At 38.8% G+C, this 21,755-nt stretch overlaps 1 protein-coding gene across 4 annotated transcripts in view; it reads left to right on the forward strand.

The window, feature by feature from the left end:
* PDE4D (phosphodiesterase 4D) overlaps window positions 1-21,755 on the forward strand; it is a 972,033-nt gene that overhangs the window by 582,199 nt on the left and 368,079 nt on the right. The window contains exon 1 of one of the 4 annotated variants that reach the window (XM_068990578.1): window positions 16,793-16,881. The exons of the other annotated variants lie outside the window; for them this stretch is intronic. Within the exon in view, the coding sequence (XP_068846679.1) occupies window positions 16,793-16,881 (89 nt within the window). Of the gene's footprint in view, window positions 1-16,792; window positions 16,882-21,755 lie in introns of those variants that run through there. 4 annotated transcript variants of the gene reach the window in all.

Genomic DNA, 21,755 nt, shown 5'->3' on the forward strand with positions numbered 1-21,755 from the left:
GGGCAGAGGCTTCACGCCCTGCCCCCTCCCCCCGGGACCCACCACAGAGTCCACCTGCATCTGTGGCAGGGAGAGCCTGTGTGCTCCATCAACTTCTCATCTGGGCAGCTGGGAACTTTCTCTGTTCAAAGGAGCTTGCTAGACTGTGTGTGGGCTGCCCAGAGGGCTTGTGACTAAACACTCCCAGGTCTATCCTCAGACATCTAAAGAACAGAGTATGCTTACACACCACACAGTCCGCTTGCTTCAGTGGGATGAGCCCGAGATGTGTGTATATAGGGTCACTCAAAGCAGTCCCCAAGAAGGTGGATTTCCATGTGCTCACCGTGATCACCTGCTCACTGATCCATGTCATTGACTCTTGTCCCTCCCTGCTCCACTTTCCCAACCTCTAATTTCATACAATTACCTCCCTGCCACCTCTCCAAATAAAGTATCTGTGCCAAGATTTTGCTGCATCTCTCAGTTCAGTTGAGTTCAGTCTTTTAGTCATGTCCGACCCTTTGCAACCCTGTGGACTGTAGCATGCCAGCCTGGGAGCAATTCAACTTAAGACTGTTATACATCCAAATGTCAGTGTCCAACAAGGGGAAAAACATGCTATTTTGAAAACAGGGAAAATGTCAGGGGTGGAGATATAGCTGGGAGGTGTCGGTCTTTGACAAGCCCGTGTGAAGTCATGAGGTCTACGAATGGGCTGGTTTGTACATATATTTGTTCCTTCCTTCTCTACCTCATGTTCTTTTTTTCCATGTGAACATGGTGCTCATCGGTGAACCGTCTGAGATTTTAACAGAGGCCACAGCAAAATTTCTAGAGAGTAGTATAGTAGCCTAAGGAGTGATGACAATTTGCCTGGAAAGAAGGGGGTCTTGGGAACTTGTCTTGGATTTATATTTGCATAAGAAGGATGTTGTTCTTCCTTTCTATGTTATTTGGGGTGGTTTGGTAGCTTAGCTGGTAAAGAATCTGCCTGTAGTGCTAGAGACCTGGGTTTGATCCCTGGCTGAGGAAGATCCCCTGGAGAAGGGAACAGCTACCCACTCCAGCATTCTTGGGCTTCCCTGGTGGCTCAGCTGGTAAAGAATCCACCTGCACAAATGTGGGAGACCTGGATTCAATTCCTGGGTTGAGCAAATCCCCTGAAGAAGGGAACAGCTACCCACTCCAGTATTCTGGCCTGGAGAATTCCACGGACTATATAGTCCATGGGGTGGCAATGAGTTGGACACGGCTGAGTGACTTTCACTTCCACTTTAGAGAAACTAGGAATTATGGCAGGTCATGCCAAGCCACCCTTTGGTATTGTTACTTTTTTGTTTTTTAACATTTTATTTTGTATTGCAGTATAGTTGATTAACAATGTTGTGATAGTTTCATGTGAACAGCTAAGGGACTCAATCATATATATACATGTATCCATACTCCCACAAACCCCTCTCCGATCCAGGTTGCCACGCAACACTATGCAGGCTCCGTGTGCTATACAGTAGGTCCTTGTTGGTTATCCATTTAAATATAACAGTGTGTTTGTCTCGTTACTTTTTATATACATTCTTTTTTAAAAACATATTCCTTTCCCTTATGGTTTAATCACAGGATATTGAGTATAGTTCCCTGTGGTGTACATTAGGACCTTGTTGTTTATCCATTCTAAACGTAATAGTTTGCAACCCCAACTCCCTGTCCATCCCTCTCCCTCCTCCTCTCGCCCTTGGCAACCGTAAGTCTGTTCACTATGTCTGCGAATCTGGTTCTGTTTGTGGATAGGTTCATTTGCGTCATATTTTAGATTCCGTATGAGTGATATGGTGTTTGTCTTTCTCTTTCTCACTTACTGCACTTAATGTGATAGCCTCTAGTTGAATCCATGTTGCTGCAAATGACATTATTCTGTCCTTTTTTTTATACCTTTTTAACACTAGGGTATGTTCAGCCATACTATTTCACTTGCCTGGCTCAAAAACATGTTCTGTATGAGCTTGAGGAAGAAAGTGAGTACAGATAATGGAGACTCTCGTTAATTAGGTAGGATAGCCAATCACAGGCAAAACAGAGACATACTTACTGCCAATCAGTTGTTCAACTGAATGTCAAAACAGATGATTTTCTCTCATTTTGAATGAGACTATATATCAGATAAAACACAGCTCTTCTTGCCATACATTGTATCACCTTCCAGAGTAATTTCAGTTTTTTTGCAGGAAGCATCCAGAATTTAACGTTTCCTGCTGTGCAGTTATCCAAATCATTGTAATAATGTAAATCAGTGGAATCATTTACATGAATAAGATTTTTATTCTAAGAGCTAATCCAAGCATAGAAAAAAATGTCCTTAATTCCCACGTGCCTGAAAGGATAGTATTTTTTATCAGTCATTATCATATAAAGTTTCAGGTAACTAGTAGTATATTTCCAAATGGTCCTCAGAACCATACTAACATTTTGTAATTTAGTGCTTCTCTATTTTTAAGATGAATGGACAATATTTGATTTTAAACAGAGCTTCAATTTTCAATATTCAATTGCCTTTTGTCAGATGGAGAAACAGTATTTGTTAGAACAAGAGAGCAAGTGTGTGAAGTAATGAGGGCAAGCACGCATGCTGATTTTTCTACCTTGGGGAAGTTATTTTTAAAACATTAAATGTCAAGAAACACAACCATGTGGAATATTTATGTACACATTTAATTGTAGAGAAGTAGGATGCCAAGTCTGGGATACCACATATGCACTCTCTGTATGGAAAGACAGGAAGTCAGTTCCCAGATGATGAAGGCTAAGCAAATGCCCTGTAGGTCTAACTGAAGCTCTTGGCTCTTTGGATGAAGGCACAGTCCTGGTGGGCTTTTCTCTTGTGGCTCGGTGGTAAAGAATCCACCTGGCAATACAGGAAACATGGGTTCGATCCCTGGGACAGAAAGATCCCCTGGAGAAGTATTCTTGCCTGGGAAATCCCATGGACAGAGGAGTCTGGCAGGCTACAGTCCATGGGATCGTGCAGAGACCTGACAATGCAAAGCAAAAGAGTCCTGAACACCTCTCTTCACAAGGGGGAGCTATGCATACATCTAGCTCTTTTCATAGAGTATCTTGCACCCTGGCATGACCTGGGTCCCTAAACCTACAAAGAGCTTGGTCTGTCTCTTTTTGCTTGTTTTCTGGCCAGGGCTTTTTTACCTCCAGGAGGCAGACTGCTCTGTCTTCTCTAGTTAAATATCTGCAGACCACATCATGCTGCTTCTAATTTGATTTTAAATCATATCATCGTAGACGTTAAATGGTGTGTGTGCTTTCTGGCTTCCCTGTACTTCTCTCTGACCCTTTAACGTCTCAGCAATGTGTAACCTATGAGACATGTTTAACATGAATTCAAATGTTTTTATTCATGACCTTTGGTTGAAATTTAATCAAGTTAAAAGTTCCCACTCCTGGTGGGAAAAAAAGAAACTTGAGTATTCAAGGATTTTAGTAACACATATTTAGTTTTATCTAATTATAGAAAATAATCCCTATGCACTGTAGACAATTTGAACATTGCAGAAAAGAATGTTTAAAAAAGCCTATCATCCTACTAACCAGCGATAACCTTGTCAATATTTTGGTGTATATTTTTATTAATTATATTAATAGACAAATGCTTTTCATGAGTAACTAGAGTCTATCTAGTATTAGTAGCTTATAATGTACTTTTTCATGTTATATAATTATTATTTCTTTTCTGTGATGGGAATAGTTAAGATCTAGTCTCTTAGAAAGGTTGATGTTTATCATATAATATTGTTTATAATCATTGTACTGTGCATCAGAACGCTAGGATTTATTTAGCTACAGGTTGCAAATTTGTACCCTTAAATAACATTGTCTCTGTTCCCCACCCCACAGCCCCTGTAACCCCCGTTTTACTCTCTGTTTTCACGAGTTCAACTCTTCTGGATTCCACATGTGCATGATATCATACAGTATTTGCCTTTCTCTGTCTGACTTATTTCACGTAACAGTGTGCTCAGGGCAAACCCATGTTGTCACAAATGGCAGGATCACCATCTTTCTCATGACTGAATAATATTCCATTGTGTGTGTCCATATTGTATGTGTGTGTATACAAGCACAAACGTTAAAATTCCCTTTTAACAAAATGTTGACACCAAGATCTTCTTGAAAATGCCACTCTATGCTTTTTTTGTTTGTTTTTGTGATATTTGCCATTTTCACTCAACTCTGTGATAAGTTAGTACTAGAGTTGCAAGTACATATCCTTAAATGTACCTAAAGAGTCATTTCTCTGAATCTGAGATGCTCCACAGTCCTCGGAACACCTGGGAGCCAAGGCTTCTCAGATGACGCTACAGCACATACTTCTTGATTGGATTCTTTTTAAGTATCCAACTCCAAAGATGAACAGAGAGTGTTTAGTAATTATTTGTATGAGTCTTTGGTTTCATGGAGACTAAAGTTTCCTTTGTCACTTTTATGATGTCATTTGACCTTGACCTGCATCTCAAATTCCTGAGAAGGTAGCAAGCTTTTTCTGCAGACAAATCAGAAATAGTAGGTGAAAATAGATTCACTGATATTAGAATTTTTTTCCTTTTTTTACAAAACAGAGCCTCTTTTTTTGTTCATAACAATCTAGGCCTAAGATTGATACACTGATATAATATTCATTTAAAAGTATAAGGAAACAAAAAATCCAGAGAAAAACCAAGTTCCCATGTATTGAACAGCTCCTCTGATTCATAGATATTGTAGGATATTTTGTACAATCATCAGTAACTGTGTAATATTCCCAATCATCTGACGGAATTCACAGTTTACTAGGAATTGGCCTGTATGAAACCATTCAGAAAACATATTACCTAGGTCTGAAGGTGTATGCAACCTCATGATTGACAGTTTTATCACTTAAATGGATATTTAGTTTGATAATTCATAATCCTGTAGCAAGTCTTCAACCTTTACTTTGCAATCATTTGTTTGCTTTTGTAGTAAGGTTCAGGAATTCAAATTTCTTACGATATAGTCATTGAATAGGAAAAACACATTGTCTTTCTCCCACAGAGTCCATCCTTTAAAACAGACTCGATATGAAAGCACAGAGACTTCAGTGTTGAGTTCAACATCAGGTACAGAGCCATACGTAATTCTTCAGATGCATCTCATTAAAACTAATGTTCTCATTGCTCAAGTCCAGTATGATAATCGCTTTTAAAGAAACAGCTCTTAAATGTTACTGTCAGAACCTAAGTGGTGTCTACACAGATGTTTACTATAAAATTCTTTCAACTTTTCTGAATTTTTGAAATTTTTCATAGTATGAAGTTTTCCATAGATTTTGGAAAAAAATTTTTTTTGATATGGCATAAAAACATATTCTGCAATTTTTCTGAAACAAGGTTTATATGTCTCCTCAAGTTTGTGTTTTAGAAATCTGTAATCAGCTTATTCTGGAATATTCCAGAGCTGATTGCCCTGTTCACGGCATTCTCTTTTCTGTAAACGAGAAATGCCAAGGAACAGTCCGTTTTAATGTTGTGAGCAATACTGATATATTTGATTGAGAAAACACTAACCACAAGAGGTTACAGAGATGTTTTTATGAGGTGAGATGTTTTCTCTTTATACAGTCCAAGCCTGTATAAAGAGGGACCATTTTTCCTTTATATCCTTAGCTGCTTAGCACTGAGTTACACCCACACGCTACACTAAGTATGAAATAAGAAATTATTTATAAATGTCTCTCTCCTACACCCCTCCCAGTTTGAGATAATATTAAGACTACACTGTCAGGGGAGCAATATTTTCCCTGGACTGGGTGCTGTGAAAGGTATTTCACCAAAATTACATTATTAGATTTGTTTTTAGTGTTGATCATCTGAAAACTCACTTTCTCCTTAATTATATACATTTTTCATAAATAAGAGCTCATGTCGTTATTCACCTCTATAAATATTTTATACCGTTCTCTTCCTACTACCCTGATACTTTTTCAAATCGTAAGCCCAGTCCAGTTTCTTCTAAGCCTTGAGGATCAGTCTTCTGTTTGTTCATGCTCTGTTTGGGCATAATTGTGTTCACCATCGATCACCAGTGTGCATCTGGCCTGGCACCTGGCACATAGTAGATGCTTAATATACGCTTATGAGTGGATGGAAGGGCAGAAAGAGAAAGGGGAGGAAGGGAGGGAAGGAAGAACCTGCTATATTTAACGTGTGAATGGCCTGATTGTGCACGTGTCTGTTATGAATGTCTTAGGTGGTTTTGAGGGATAGCTAGAAAGTGGTGCCTTAAGTGGTATGCATCCGGTTATAAAACAAATAACAAAAATATACTGTTTTCTTTCACTGTTACTCAAACACCCAGATTTCAGTTTTAGCTCCTAATGAATTGCTAGCATTGGTTGGATAGACTGAAAAGTGTTTACATTTCTTTTCTATTTAAACTATACCGAGAGAAAATACAGGGCAATACATAGTTATATTAATTATTAATATATTAATTATTTTAATAGTATCTGACATTATGTTATATTATTATAATATTATATTAATCGTATCACTTCTCAAGTCTTGACTAAACCCCACCAGGCCTCCTCTCACTCCGCCTCTCTGTCTAGTTATCACAGTTGGGTACACTCAGTGCCCACATACAGCCTCAGTCCCACCTGAGAGCTACAGACCAATCTTGTTCCTAGAATTAAACTTAAGAAGCTTGGGTAAGCCTGCTGCAGTGAAGACAAGATTTGAGATGGGCAACATTAACTTAGACTCACATCTCCATCTATGTTATTTTCTGTGACATCTGCCAAGTTACTTAACCTCGCTGAGCCTCAGATTGCTGCTCATCTATGAAACAGTGACAGTAATGTCTACCGCTGAGTTGGCTAAGACCGACTCAGATTATTCAACTACTGTATCTGTTATCTGTTCCTTTTTGTGATAATCCAAAACTTTCTCCATGACTTAACTCTCCCATGCAAGGGACCTGCCTTCATTCATCCCTTAGCTCACTTATCATCTAGGCATATACTGGTTAACAGTCTGAGTTTTACAATTGGAGAGGCCTCAGTTTTAATCTCAGATCTACCACTCATTGGCTGTGTGAACACAGGGACAAATGACTAACGTTTTAAGACTCCATTTCCCTAGCTGGAAAACAGAATAAATATAAGAATAAATGTATCAGTATATTATTATAAGGATAATATAGCTTATGTTAAGTCCTTGAAAGTAAAAGTATTAGTTGCTTAGTTGTGTCCAACTCTTTACGACTGCATGGACTGTAGCCCACCAAGTTCCTCTGTCCCTGGAATTTTCCAGGCAAGAATACTGGAGTGGGTAGCCATTCCTTTCTCCAGGGGATCTTCCCGACCCAGGGACTGAACCCGGGTCTCCAGCACTGCAGGTGGATTCTTCACCGTCTGAGCCCCCAGGGAAGCCCGTGTTAAGCCCTTCCTTACCACACCATGAGTGGTTGGCTTCCCTGGTGGCTCAGGTGGTAAAGAATCTGCCTGCCTTGCAGGAGACCCAGGTTTGATCCCTGGATCAGGAAGATCCCATGGAGAAGGAAATGACAACCCACTCCAGTATTCTTGCCTGGGAAATCTCATGGAAATAAGAGCCTGGTGGGCTATAGTCCACGGGATCGCAAGAGTTAGACACAACTTAGTAACTAAAAACCACCACCATTGTCATAGTAAAATAAAGAATTAAAAAAAAAAAAAAAAGAACCCCAGCCTTGTGATGTCATTTGCTTCACAGAATCAGTCAATACTTAGAGAGTGTCAGGGTGAAGAAGGGGTTTTGGGGATGGTATATCAGCAGTAAGTGCCCAGAAATGGGAGAGTTTATGAATATTGGCTCCAATAAATGGACATCCAGATTTAGCAAGATATTGAATAGTGTCATGGAAAAAAGTCCCAGTGCCAAAGTTGAAATCATGAGGTTGTTATTATTTAGAGAGCCATGGTATTTGGGGTCTTTTTTCTTTCTCCCAAGGGAGCAGTTTTGTTCCTCAGCCTGGTAATTCCATCACTGCTTTTCTTGTCTGTTAACATAGTTCTAAAAAACTGAAAGAGGCCATTTCTGCCCTTATTTGGTGCGTGGTCAACAAGGAGAGCAGCATGAGTTGGAATCAGTACTGCGGATGCTTTTCCAATTAAACAACCTGTCTTCAGGACCCCAGAAGTTTTCAAAAAATAGTCATGTCTCTATATTTAGGTGAAGGCCAAGATTTTGAACAATTGAGAAAAATTCCATCAGCTAACTTTGGTAGAATCCTTTGCTACTTATTATTATTAATTTTTTTAGTGTTTTTAAATAGAACCAAGACAATTTTCAATTAGCAAATAAAATATTAAAATTTTGCTATAGGATTAATCTTTAAATCATGCCAGATATTTTGTTCTTGCACACAGGATAAAAAATTTCAAATGGGGGGAGAAAAGGACCATTAAAACTGAAGATTGATATCTTCTATAACTGGTTAAATGATACGCCAACTTACCATGCCCATATAGTGACCATTTTAAAGGCCAATTCTTAAAACTGTGTTTCTAACAGTATGAAAAATAGTTTTCTTGTTCTCTAAAATGTTTACTGACACTAGTAGCAATTCCTAAAGTTTGGGGTGGCATTTTCCAAAAGCTTTTCTGTAAATTATTCATTCATCTTAAAAAGTTTTTTCAATGATTCTCATTTGGATAAGACACTGAATTCACAAGATCAGGCAACAGTGCTCAAGGTCATACGGCAAGTTTGTAGCATAACTGTGGCTCTAATCCCCAAAGTTGGCTTAAAGCTCAGCATTCAGAAAACAAAGATCATGGCATCTGGTCCCATCACTCCATGGGAAATAGATGGGGAAACAGTAGAAACAGTGTCAGACTTTATTTTTTTTAGGCTCCAAAATCACTGCAGATGGTGATTGCAGCCATGAAATTAAAAGACGCTTACTCCTTGGAGGGAAAGTTATGACCAACCTAGAAAGCATATTGAAAAGCAGAGACATTACTTTGCCGACTAAGGTCCATCTAGTCAAGGCTATGGTTTTTCCTGTGGTCATGTATGGATGTGAGTGTTGGACTGTGAAGAAAGCTGAGCGCCGAAGAATTGATGCTTTTGAACTGTGGTGTTGGAGAAGACTCTTGAGAGTCCCTTGGACTGCAAGGAGATCCAACCAGTCCATCCTGAAGGAGATCAGCCCTGGGATTTCTTTGGAAGGAATGATGTTAAAGCTGAAACTCCAGTACTTTGGTCACCTTATGAGAAGAGTTGACTCATTGGAAAAGACTCTGATGCTGGGAGGGATTGGGGGCAGGAGGAGAAGGGGACAACAGAGGATGAGATGGCTGGATGGCATCACGGACTCGATGGATGTGAGTCTGAGTGAACTCTGGGAGATGGTGATAGACAGGGAGGCCTGGTGTGCTGCAATTCATGGGGTTGCAAAGAGTCGGACAGGACTGAGCAACTCAACTGAACTGAACTGAGGGCTGCCCTGAATACTTGCCCAATGGTGCTTCATCAAAAAAAAAAAAAAAATTTCTGGGAACAGGCTTGTATTTATTTGGTCATAACAGTAACAGTTGTTTTTTTTTTCTGATTTTGTTGTTTTATTTTTTTAAATTTATTTTTATTGAAGTATAGTTGACTTACAGTGTTGTGTTAGTTTCTGCTGTGTAGCAAAGTGAATCAGTTATACAGACTTCCCTCTTTCTTATATTCTTTTCTCATATAGATTATTGCAGAGTACTGAGTAGAATTCCCTGTGCTGTACTGTAGGTCCTTCATTAGCCCATTTTATACATAATACTGTATGTACTTCAATCTCTATCTCTTAATTTATCTCTCCCTCCATTTCCCCCTTGGTAATCATAACTTTGTTTTCTACATCTGTGACTCTATTTCTGTTTTGTAAATGAGTTCATTTGTATCCTTTTTTTAGGTCAAATATTCGTTTTATTTTATTTTGATTGATGGCTACAAGTGTGGCTTTGTCAGAAGGTACATCAAAGGAAAGAGAAAATAGATAAATCCCACTTAAATTACCCATGGCAAATTTTTTTTTGCTCCTATTTCAGTTCAGTTCAGTCGCTCAGTCGTGTCCGACTCTTTGCAACCCCATGAATCGCAGCACGCCAGGCCTCCCTGTCCATCACCATCTCCCGGAGTTCACTCAGACTCACGTCCATCGAGTCAGTGAGGCCATCCAGCCATCTCATCCTCTGTCGTCCCCTTCTCCTCCTGCCCCCAATCCCTCCCGGCATCAGAGTCTTTTCCAATGAGTCAACTCTTCACAAAAGAATATAATATAGGTGATGCATCTTATTTTCAAGAAGTCCTGAGACGATTGATTTACTTATTCACTAACCAGAATTATTGAGACTTGTTTATTTTTCTATACACTAGGGATGCGGTAGGAAAGCAGAGTTGATGTCCTCATGATTGGGTTGGTCAGGGAAGCCAGTCATTGAAAAAGTAATTACAGATGTGCTGATGGTGACAAAGAGGAAGTGCAGGAAGTGCTATGGAGACATCCCTTAGTCTGGGAAAGCAGGGAAGTCTTCCTGGAGAAAGTGACTTTCAAGATTGAAGTTCTGTATCCACCCTTGCATTCACCTGTCAATAACTAAGCAGGGCTTCTTCTTTTTTTTTTTTTTTTCAGTCTGCAATCAGGAGTACAATACTGAAAAGAAAAATTTTCTGACTCTTAGAATTGTCATATACAGAAATTTAGACAAACACTTACTGACCCCAGAAGAATTTGCACACATTTAAAAACATAATGCTTAGTTCTTTATTTCAAGTGATTAGCCTATGTTAATTTCAAATTTTTGAAGCATTTGACTTTAGAAGTATTTCCTGTTAACTACTTTAAAAAAAACAAAAACCCTCCTAAGACTTTGTTAGTTACTTACTATGCACTTAAGAAACAAAACGTCTTTCCCTTCCCTCTTATTTCTTCCTCCCTATTTTTTCCTCTCACCCCCCATTTACCCAAGTGTTTAGAAAGAACTCAGAGCCTCATTATATAGAAAGGGCTTGACCTAATTATCTTCCAAATTGATAGGACATTCCTAAAATATGTAGATAGAAAACTTGAGGGTTTAACAAAGTATTTTGATTCAAAATTTAGTCTTATCTTTATTTTATATTTAATCATGCATCTTGCCATTTATTTTATTCTATCTCTTAACAATTTTAGCTATTTTCAAATGACAAGTTCTAGAGAGAGTCTGGAGAAAAAGGAAACTCTCCTATACTGTTTGTGGGAATATAAATTGGTGCAGCCACTATGGGAAACAATTTGGAGGGTCCTCAAAAAACTAAAAATAGAATCACCATATGCTCCAGTAATCCCACTCCTGGGCATATATCCAGACAAAGCTATAATTCAAAAAGATACAAGCACCCCTATATTCACAACAGCACTATTCACAATAGCTAAGACGTGGAGACAAACTGAATGCCCATTGACAGATGAATGGACAAAGAAGATATGATAAACATATACCTTGGACTACTACTCAGCCACAAGAAAGAATGAAATAATGTGATTTGCAGCAACATGGATGGACCTAGAGATTATCCTACTGAGTGGAGTAAGTCAGACAGACAAAGAAAAGTATCATATGATATCACTCATATGTGGGATCTAAAATATGGCACAAATGGACCCATCTACAAAACAGAAACAAACTCACAAGCTTAGAGAACAGGCTGGTGACTGCCAAGGGGGAGGAAGGATGAGGGGAGCATGAATGAGAGTTTGAGCTTAGCGAAAGAAAACTATTAAATCGAGAGTGGATAAACAAGGTCCTATTGCATAGCACAGGGAACTATATTCAGTATCCTGTGATAAATCATAATGGAAAGAAGTATTTTAAAAGGATGTATACATATGTATGGAGAAGGCAATGGCACCCCACTCCAGTACTCTTGCCTGGAAAATCCCATGGATGGAGGAGCCTGGTTGGCTGCAGTCCGTGGGGTCGCAAAGAGTCGGACATGACTGAGCGACTTCACTTTGACTTTTCACTTTCATGCATTGGAGAAGGAAATGGCAACCCACTCCAGTGTTCTTGCCTGGAGAATCCCAGGGATGGGGGAGCCTGGTGGGCTGCCGTCTATGGGGTTGCACAGAGTCGGACACGACTGAAGCAAATTAGCATGCATATATATAACTGAAATTAGCAAAACATTGTAAATCAACTATATATATTTCTAAAGCTTTAAATTATTATTAATTAATTTTAGCTATTTAATTACATTTTATTTCCACTTGTGTCCTGAAACATATATGAATAAAGGGTACATCTGAAGCTGCTTCAAATGTAGAATATGCTTTCTTATGTGCTTAAGACTATGGGCTACCCTCAATTCTGTTAGCAGTCCACTGTATTATAGCTCATAAAAAAAGTTTCAGAACAGTTTCCTTTCTTTCAGAACTTGGAATGATTGACCTCTGAATCAAGTAGACACATGTAAGAGTTAGAATGACTATTTGAAAGCAATTCAAAGAAAATATTAGTATAATTTTTCAGCATTTTCATTTGGAATAATAATTTATAGTTGATCATGATAGTATATTAATGTAATAAGAAGCCTTATTTAAACCAAAATTACTTATACTGAATGAATAGGTTTTTAGAAGTGTGTTCAGTCCAGTTGTTAAATTTCCTTTCTGCATACTCTTTTGCAACAGGTCACCCTGAAAATAGAATTGTTATAATGAAACTATTATCATAGATAAATGTAACATGAAAATGAAGCCGTTTGCTTCCACATTAAACTCTGCTTCCTTTGAGTCTGCAACCAGCAACTGTTTCAAAATACAGCATTATCTTGAACCCATATCTCTGTCTGCTCTGGTTTCCTGAGGCAGTGTATTTCAACATCATACAACCCCACTAATGTAACTCTTGGTGTCTCTGAAGTTTAGCTTAAACCTTCCCCTTCCACCACTCCAATAGTGACTTGGTGTGTAAATAAGTGCTATGTGATTATATTTAAATTCTCCTACTGTTAAATTTAGGATTTTCAAAATTGATTCCTAGTAATTATCTCCTCTGGGCTTCCCTGGTGACTCAGCAGTGAAGAATCTACCTGCCAATGCAGGAGATGCAAGTTCAATCCCTGGGTCAGGAAGACCCCCTAGAGAAGGAAATGGCAACCTATTCCAGTATTCTTACTTGGGAAATCCCATGGACAAAAGAGTTTAGCAGGCTGTAGTCCATGGGGTCACAAAAGAGTGGGACATGAGTAGCGACAAAGAAGCAACAACTAGCTACCTCCTATAAAGGAAATTCTGAATTGGTATCAAGCATCAAACCTTAAATTTGCCATTTTAACATCTGGAATCTTGGAACCAAAATTGCAGAAATGTTCAAGGGGCAAAGATTCCTTATTTAGAGCTCTGCAAAACATAAAATCTACATTACTGGAAGGAGATGGGCATTTTCTTGAGATTTTAGGGAGGTTAAGAATGAAGTGAATAACAACTGGGTGAAAGCAAAGTTCAAAGAATCTGGTTTTCCCTGGGATATAAGTTTAATTTCCAACTTGCAAAAGAAGAGTTTGTCTTCGAGATGAAACATTTCTCCTTAGACGTTCAATCATGCTTTTCCTGAAACTTGTGGAAAATAAATGCTTACTAATAGGACAGAAATTAAAATATTCAAAAGATTTCTATTTCATTTCTTTCTCTACCATTTAGTACACCAGAAGGGAAATTTATAAACAGCTGTGAGTGAGTGAAGTCACTCAGTCGTGTCTGACTCTTTGTGACTCCACGGACTGTAGCCTACCAGGCTCCTCCCTCCATGGGATTCTCTAGGCAAGAATACTGGAGTGGGTTGCCATTTCCTTCTCCAGGGAAAACAGCTGCTTGAAAAATAAGTGACAGCAAGCATTCATCCTAGCAAATATCTTATTTAACCTTTATGTTGTTTCTGATTGCCTAAATTCTCATGTTTGTGAAGTTTTGTGAAGTACTAGCTAGTCCCAGAAAATGATATTAATGGTTATACTTAAAGCATTAAAATCAAAGTTAAAACTTAACTTTGTTCATTGTTAGTCTCAGAAGTAAACAATGTATTTCTGTGACTTTGCTGAGACCTGGGTCACCTAACAGAGATTATGCCTAGCTATACAGGAGAAATTAGATAAAGGTGTTTGAAAATTATTTAAGGACAAAAATAGCATTAACACTGGCAGATACTTCTTGTAACTTCATCTAATTTCGCATTAGGAAAAAAAGGATCCAAGGTTCCATTTTCCTGGTCATCATTTCACAGTCATAGTTCTGTTGTTTCGATTGTGTTTAACTTTTCCAGATGTCTGCTTTCGAGAAGCGGAGGGGGGAAAGAAATCTTTGGGTGATAGTGAAAAAGACAACTTTGCATCTCTTCAATAGACATTTCTTTCAGAAAAACGTAGACATTCTGTTATACCTTCATCGTGCATTATTATTATCCTGTTATATTTTATCAAGTAGATATCAATTAACAGAACATTCTTTTCAAAAGTAAATTAGAGTGGACAAAAACAAGTTTTACTCAAAATACCTACTTGTTGCTGGCTTTATCCTGAATGAAGATAGGGTCCATCTTTCCATGACAAATGCCTTTGGAATAACAATGAAAATTATATTTTTCTGCCCCCAATGTTGTGTTTATGGACTGCAGCTTTCATTGTTAAAAACCAGTAACACTTTTTGATCTACAAAATTTGAAATGCCACTGAAATAAAATGAGACCTTTGTATTGCGTTGAAAGTGCAGAAGTAAATCTTTGCCAGTACCTTCCCTCCTGTTCTCTTGCTTGTTCTTTGTCTACCCTCCTCTCTCCCTTCATGCTATTCCACTCCCCACCAGTTTTCAGCGACATCCACCCTCCTCACCCAGACTCCCAATTTTTTTTTTTTTTTTTTCCACTGTCTGGCTTTAGTCTCGGATAAAGCCATTCCACTACAGACCAAGTTGTTCAGCTCTGTGTCAACTCTGCCAGAAATGTTTGCATTTCTCATGAGCTTTCCTGACATGGAAATTTAATAGAATAATGGAGTGAAGTGCTAATAGTGGAATTTAACACACCGAGAAATGTAGACTGGTGTAAGTATGGGCTCCTTCTCAGTCCTTTCAAAGACTACCACCAAGATGACCACCCATATTGCTCTTGTGAAATGAGGATCCAAATACAAAAGCAAAAAAGATGTAGCTTGTGAAGCATTAAAATCCTGCTAGTTGATTTCCGAGAGAATATGTTTGTTTTTGAATTTGCTCCTCTGAGGTCGCTGCTGTTCAGTCAGCTATCACTCACCCACTCTTTTAACCCATCCGTCAGATAACAAAGAGGTGAAACCATAAAAGCGTGTTCTATTACTCATCCCCAAGGCTGATTTGAAACCTGTGTTCTCAGGAACCCCTGATGTGCCGGATGCCATCGTGAAAATAACTGTTGTGTTGACAGACTTGAGCTTTTACCAAAACTGTGAGAATACTTTGGACCCCTTGGGTATATGAGATAGATTGGGCTCTAAGGGGGTCTCAAAATTTGGCCCAAGTGGTGATGATCATCAAACACAGCTGTTGGTCAGTTTTGCCCAGTCCAGAGGGGGTTAAATCACTGCTGGGCATTCCAAACCTCTCTAATCTTATCCTGGAGAAGTGGAGTTCTGCCTTGGTTTACAGTTGAGGTCACCGGCAGGGCAGTGTTTAGACAGGGACTGATGGAATTATGCAGCATTGTTAGCATTAAATAGCACTTGGTGGTAAGGACCCGTGATGGCATCGGGTTCCTGTGACTCCTTGGGCACACTGTCTTGAAATAGATGCCTCCCGAGATGTGTTGGACTCGTAAAATGTGTGAAGGGCTCTGTGTGGCTTTTCATCATTTGTTTAATTTGAAATAAGATTGTTTTAAGGGACTTATCATAGAGTTAAGAAATGTTTCTAGAGAACATAAAATGAAGAAGAAAATTGATCTTTGTTACCGTCAAAGTCACGCGTTACAATTCACTCTCCAAGGTGACGCAGTATCTCCTTGAGGGAAAAGCTGCCAAAAGTGTTGAAAGTGATCTGCTTGTTTTCTTCTCAAGCTGACTTGCAGGGAGGCCCTGGTATTTAGAGACTGTTAAATCCTTGTGGAGGGTTTACTAATAACTGTTCATCCCTGTTTCTAAGAGAAGTTGAAATAAGAAACATGACATTTGGCAGCTAGATGTGTGAAAATTAGTAAATCTATGTCGAATTTCCCAGTCATGGGCATGTATTTACTTTAAAAAAAAGAAAAAAGAAAAAACAAAGGCCTTCTGTTTCCTTTTTTTTTTTCCCTAAACTTCACACTTGATATAAAGGTTTACCCACTTCCGTCATGCCTTTCACAGTGAGTGTGTGTGTGTGTGTGTGTGTGTGTGTGTGTGTGTGTGTGTGTGTGTGTGTGTGTGTGTGTGTAGTGCTTTCCAGGAGTGGCATGTGACTGTGCTGTTTAATCAGGGCTATATTTAAAAACAAATTTGCAAGGAAGCGTTTCTCACGTTATTAATGAGATAAAGTCGGAGTGAAGCAAGCTGTGTCGCAAAGGGCAAGTGTCATGAGGCAGGAAGTCCCGGCCATCTCTTCTAGCTGTGCTTCAGCCACCATCCACCTCGCTGGCAGCCCAGAGCAGGCTCAGAGGAAATGCCCGCCCTTGGCCACAAGTGCCTACTGCTCCTCCAGGGGCCCCCCTGCCCCAGGGCTCTGCACCCACTCTGACTTGCCTCTGTCTCCAGCAACCCCAGCACATCCTTCACACATGGCTTTTGTGTGGGACCCTCGGGGAGCCTCAGTGCCAGCACTATCCACAAGAGTCAAGTCAAGATCACGATTCTCAAAGTCTTACAGGTATTGTTCTTTCCTTTTCGTGGCTGGGATGAATTTTTTTCATCAGCCCCCATCGCCCTAGGCCCCCTGCAGAGGAGTCTCGTGCCCTGTGTTGATCTGTTTAACTTCTGTTTCCTAGATTGCCTTCAGTTGGCGGGATAAGTGGGCAGTATACAGAATAGGAACTGTGCAGATGAGAACCTTAACAGAGCTGAGGGTATTTGGGAACCCCCAGAAGCAGAAGGAAATCGACTAACTCTAAAAGCTGATTTTGAGAGTTAAATGGTAAACTTAGAAAAGCATCCCCGTGGCTGCCATCTGGAAAACAAGTGTGTTAGCCCACTTAATGGATGTAAGGCAGCCAGATTCTGTCGTACTAACTTTCGATTAACCCTTGAAATAGCGGGGATGGGTTCTTGTTTGGTTCAAGAAGCAAACAAGCAACAACAAAACACTTCTGTGTATATATAAGTGTTTCAGGTCCTATTCACATGGAAAAGTAGGAATGATGCTTATTTAAGATTTGTAAGCATTACTGTGCATATTTCCAATAGATGGTGACTTATCTAGACCTATGGTCTAGATAGTAGTTCAGAGTTTTAATTTTGCCAAGGGGAATTAGGTACCACGAAATAGAAGGGAATATGTTCTTAATCTGTTATGTCCAAAGATTTCTGTAGAAATATATGAAAAATCTTGACCTCAAGACTTAAATAAATTGTTAGTGACACCTTTGCTTTACATCCAAGTTAGGCTTCTTTTAACCAAATAATTTGGAAAGAAAAAGAAGACATTGAGAAAAATCTTTGATTTCTTTTTGGCTTCAGTATTCTAGATATTTACAAAGAAAAGATTGACCCTTTACACATTTTTTTGGTTCTGATTGGATAGTCTGTAGCATTGCAAGCTATTTCACCAATAGCAAATAGAGGTGAAATCATAAGCAAAATTTCAAGAATTTCTTTAGACAAAATGTAACATATCTGGAAACCGCCAGGCCTGTTTAGAATTATGCATTAAATTTGGATTCAAATGTGTTTGGCTTTACTTGTATAAACACATTCAAAGTTTAGATTAAAATAATCTACAAGAATTATTTATTTGTTTTAGGCAGTATTAAAGATAGTGTCCTTGGAATTTTTTAGGGAACTATGAAATCAAAAAGACTCAAATTATAATCTTCCCTAGTAACAAAGAATAAGCAGACTTTGACAAGGGATAAATAAAAGATGGAAGTTAAAGGTTTAAGTGGTACTTCCTTACTTCTAGATGTTCTGCCGGTAGTACTTCTACTTCAAAACAGAATAAACATCATTTATTTTCATTAATTATGTTAATTTGCTACAGTTAAGAATGATTCAAAGTTAGAAATTATATGCCTGCTATATGCTTTACATTCTACTGAATTCACTTCTCATGCTTATTATTTACATCTCATGCTTCTTATGTGCTAAGTTGTATGCTTATTTAAGATTTGTAAGCATTACTGTGCATATTTCCAATAGATGGTGACTTCTAGAAACTCCTTACCGTGGAAATCTGATAACAAGTTTCCAAATATCATGCATGTCTAACTGCTGGGTAGGGTAAAAGAAATAGCATGTTTGTCTAAAGAATTTCAGAAATCTTGAGAAATGCAGAGGTTACACTCTACGGTGTGGTCTGCAGATATATTATGAAAGTTGCCTTCTTGGTCTGCCAAAGATATTTTCATTTTTCTTGTCAGTTTTACCCTTTCCAAAATAGAACAAGCACTGGTATGTCTAAGGATGAGTTTTCTGTATATTTAAATGCCCTGAGTTTGTAGTTCTAACCTTCTTTCATAACAAGTTTAAGAGGTGAGAATGACATCCTGAAAAGCCATTAAGGAGAGACTCCGTTGCTCATTCATTTGCTTTTAATTGGATTGTTAATTTACCAAATAATAATTAATGGTTTATATGTACTCTCTTCACTGTTCTGTGGGTCCTATTTTCTCTATCCATTTGGACTAAACTTTCCTTGAGTTCAGAGGCTCCTTTCTATGCAGGGGGAATACCATTAATGCATATTTGGTGAAACATCTTGCTACATACACTGTCTTAGTTGAGTAATATCTATGTGAAAAATCAACTTGCGGATATGATCAGGACCTATCACAGGCCAAGAGTTCATTGGAAAGTTAAAAAGCTAAGATAGCAGTTGGACACTCCAACCTCACATTTTCGGAGATCTCTTAGTGCTAAAAACAAGAGTATACATTCAGTCACAGCAGTGTACTGACAACAGTGGGGAAAATGTTTATTGTATAGCTTTAAACGTTTATCAGACCACATCGACTCAAATTCACGTGTCACAGTATTTGTACATATGTACATGCACACACATACACACATAGACATCCACCCACACGTTTAAATTCTACATTTATCTCCTGAATGACAGTTTCATGGCATAGCATACCTGGAGTCAAATGTATTAAGCTATTTGATGTAAACATTTAAAATACCCCACAGTTTTGCAACCGAGCTTTTGTATTTCTTCATTTCTTTTTTAATCTATGAGATCTTTAAAGCAGGGAAGTAATTTAAACTTATCTTGACCTTTGAGAGGCTTTAGATATAATTCTACTATTGAAGCAACTGACATAATGAGGCATTAGCCAAGATTTCTTGGTTGAATTTCTCGTTTACAAGTATTTTCGGTTTAATAAATGTAATTTTATATTCTGTAAAATTCTCACATGTGTCTCGTAGAGTAGTTTTTTTTTTCCTTTGAAAGATGGAATGGATATTATGGCACTGGTCACACTCTAATGTTAAGCCGGAATATTTCTCTCTGGTATTGTTTTCACTCTCCTGTGGCATTCAGGCTGAAGGAAAGCCAGGTCCATAAAGAGTCTGATTTTTTTAAAGTAACCACAAATCATATGTATTTGATGAGTGTTGATCCCTGCGAAGCACAACCTTGGGCAGTACTACAGTGTTTAAAGTAGATTTGAAAGTTGTTTTTCAACAGTGATGAGTTCTTGCCTTTTGTGGATAAAATATACTTTTAGAGAAAGCCAGATATAATTAACATATAACTTATTAAGCTAAATTTGACTTGACGCAGAAAAAGAGAGAGACAGAAAAAGAGGATTACATTCTAAAGAGACTGATTTTCCTCTGTGGCCCTAGAATGAGAGCCACACCTCTCATGTCTGCCGTAGAGGAGAGAGAAGGGCATGACGTGCTTCCGTTAGATTTGAGAAAGTAGTATCAGTGAGTGGACTCATGTTTAAATGTAGTACCTCCAAAACTGGGAAGAAAATCATCTTGGAAGCCAAGAAAGAACAAGGAGCTAGAATTTAGCAGGTTGGAGGACTCTGACAATTCCCCAAGGGAACTCTGGGACCTTTTGTTTTTAAAAAATGTTATTGTTTAAAATTATAGTAACATTCACAGAAACTTGAAAGTTTCTCTTTTCTTAGAAAGTTACTCTTCTAGAGATGGTCTTGTCTTCCAATCTGAACAAATCACAGAACTTTGTCTTTTCAAAAAGGAATGTTAAAAAGAACATTTTTTATGAGGTGCCTATGGGTGGATGCTATACCAATAGAAGAGACCACCATCAAAGCTGCCTAGTAGTACAGGGCAGAGGTGATTTCACTAACCTCCCACAGACTAGAACAAAGTAAGTTCTGGTTTTCCTGCCCCTCACACTAATAGATGTCATGAGATATATCATTGACTGTTGGCTGAAACAAACAACCCTACACCCCCTCGGCTCATCTTGGAAAGTTATATTCAAATCTGCAACTTTGATCTGGAGGGGTTTTTTTGGTAGAAGATATGTGCAGGGCCCGCTGGAGAACATGGTCTCTTAGCTACTCTTTGTTCCTATCAGAACTGATGCTGTCAAATTAAACCTCAGTTTGCCCACTAGACAGAGACATTACTTTGCCAACAAAGGTCTGTCTAGTCAAGGCTATGGTTTTTCCAGTGGTCATGTATTGATGTGAGAGTTGGACTGTGAAGAAAGCTGAGCACTGAAGAACTGATGCTTTTGAACTGGAGTATTGGAGAAGACTCTTGAGAGTCCCTCGGACTGCAAGGAGATCCAACCAGTCCATTCTGAAAGAGATCAGTCCTGGGTATTCTTTGGAAGGAATGATGCTAAAACTGAAACTCCGGTACTTTGGCGACCTCATGTGAAGAGTTGACTCACTGGAAAAGATTCTGATGCTGTGAGGGATTGGAGGCAGGAGGAGAAGGGGACGACAGAGGATGAGATGGCTGGATGGTATCACCAACTTGATGGACATGAGTTTGAGTAAACTCCGGGAGTTGGTGATGGACAGGGAGGCCTGGCGTGCTGCGATTCATGGGGTCGCAAAGAGTCGGACACGACTGAGCTACTGAACTGAACTTGCTCACTAGAAAATGCTGGCTAGAACCCAAGTCTTAAAGAAATGAGTCCTGCCAACAAATCAGTAAGCTGAGATGTAACTTTCCAAGTTTCACATTAGTACCTCCTTTTCTGTGGCATTTAAAAAAAAAAAAAAAGCTTTTCAAATGTAGCAGATGTTACTATCTGCTCTTTTTAGTGTTCTGTTCCATACCTCATCTCATTCAATTTTTAGGGTAAAACAGTTGACCTATTTCAAATCCTCAAAGATGATGCTGTTAAAGTGCTGCACTCAATATGCCAGCAAATTTGGAAAACTCAGCAGTGGCCACAGGACTGGAAACGGTCAGTTTTCATTCCAATCCCAAAGAAAGGTAATGCCAAAGAATATTCAAACTATCACACAATTGCACTCATCTCACACACTAGCAAAGTAATGCTCAAAATTCTCCAAGTCAGGCTTCAACAGTATGTGAACCATCAACTTCAGACATTCAAGCTTGATTTAGAAAAGGCAGAGAAACCAG

The sequence above is a fragment of the Capricornis sumatraensis genome, chromosome 18 (genome assembly GCF_032405125.1).
Source record: "Capricornis sumatraensis isolate serow.1 chromosome 18, serow.2, whole genome shotgun sequence".
NCBI classification, from domain to species: Eukaryota; Metazoa; Chordata; class Mammalia; order Artiodactyla; family Bovidae; genus Capricornis; species Capricornis sumatraensis.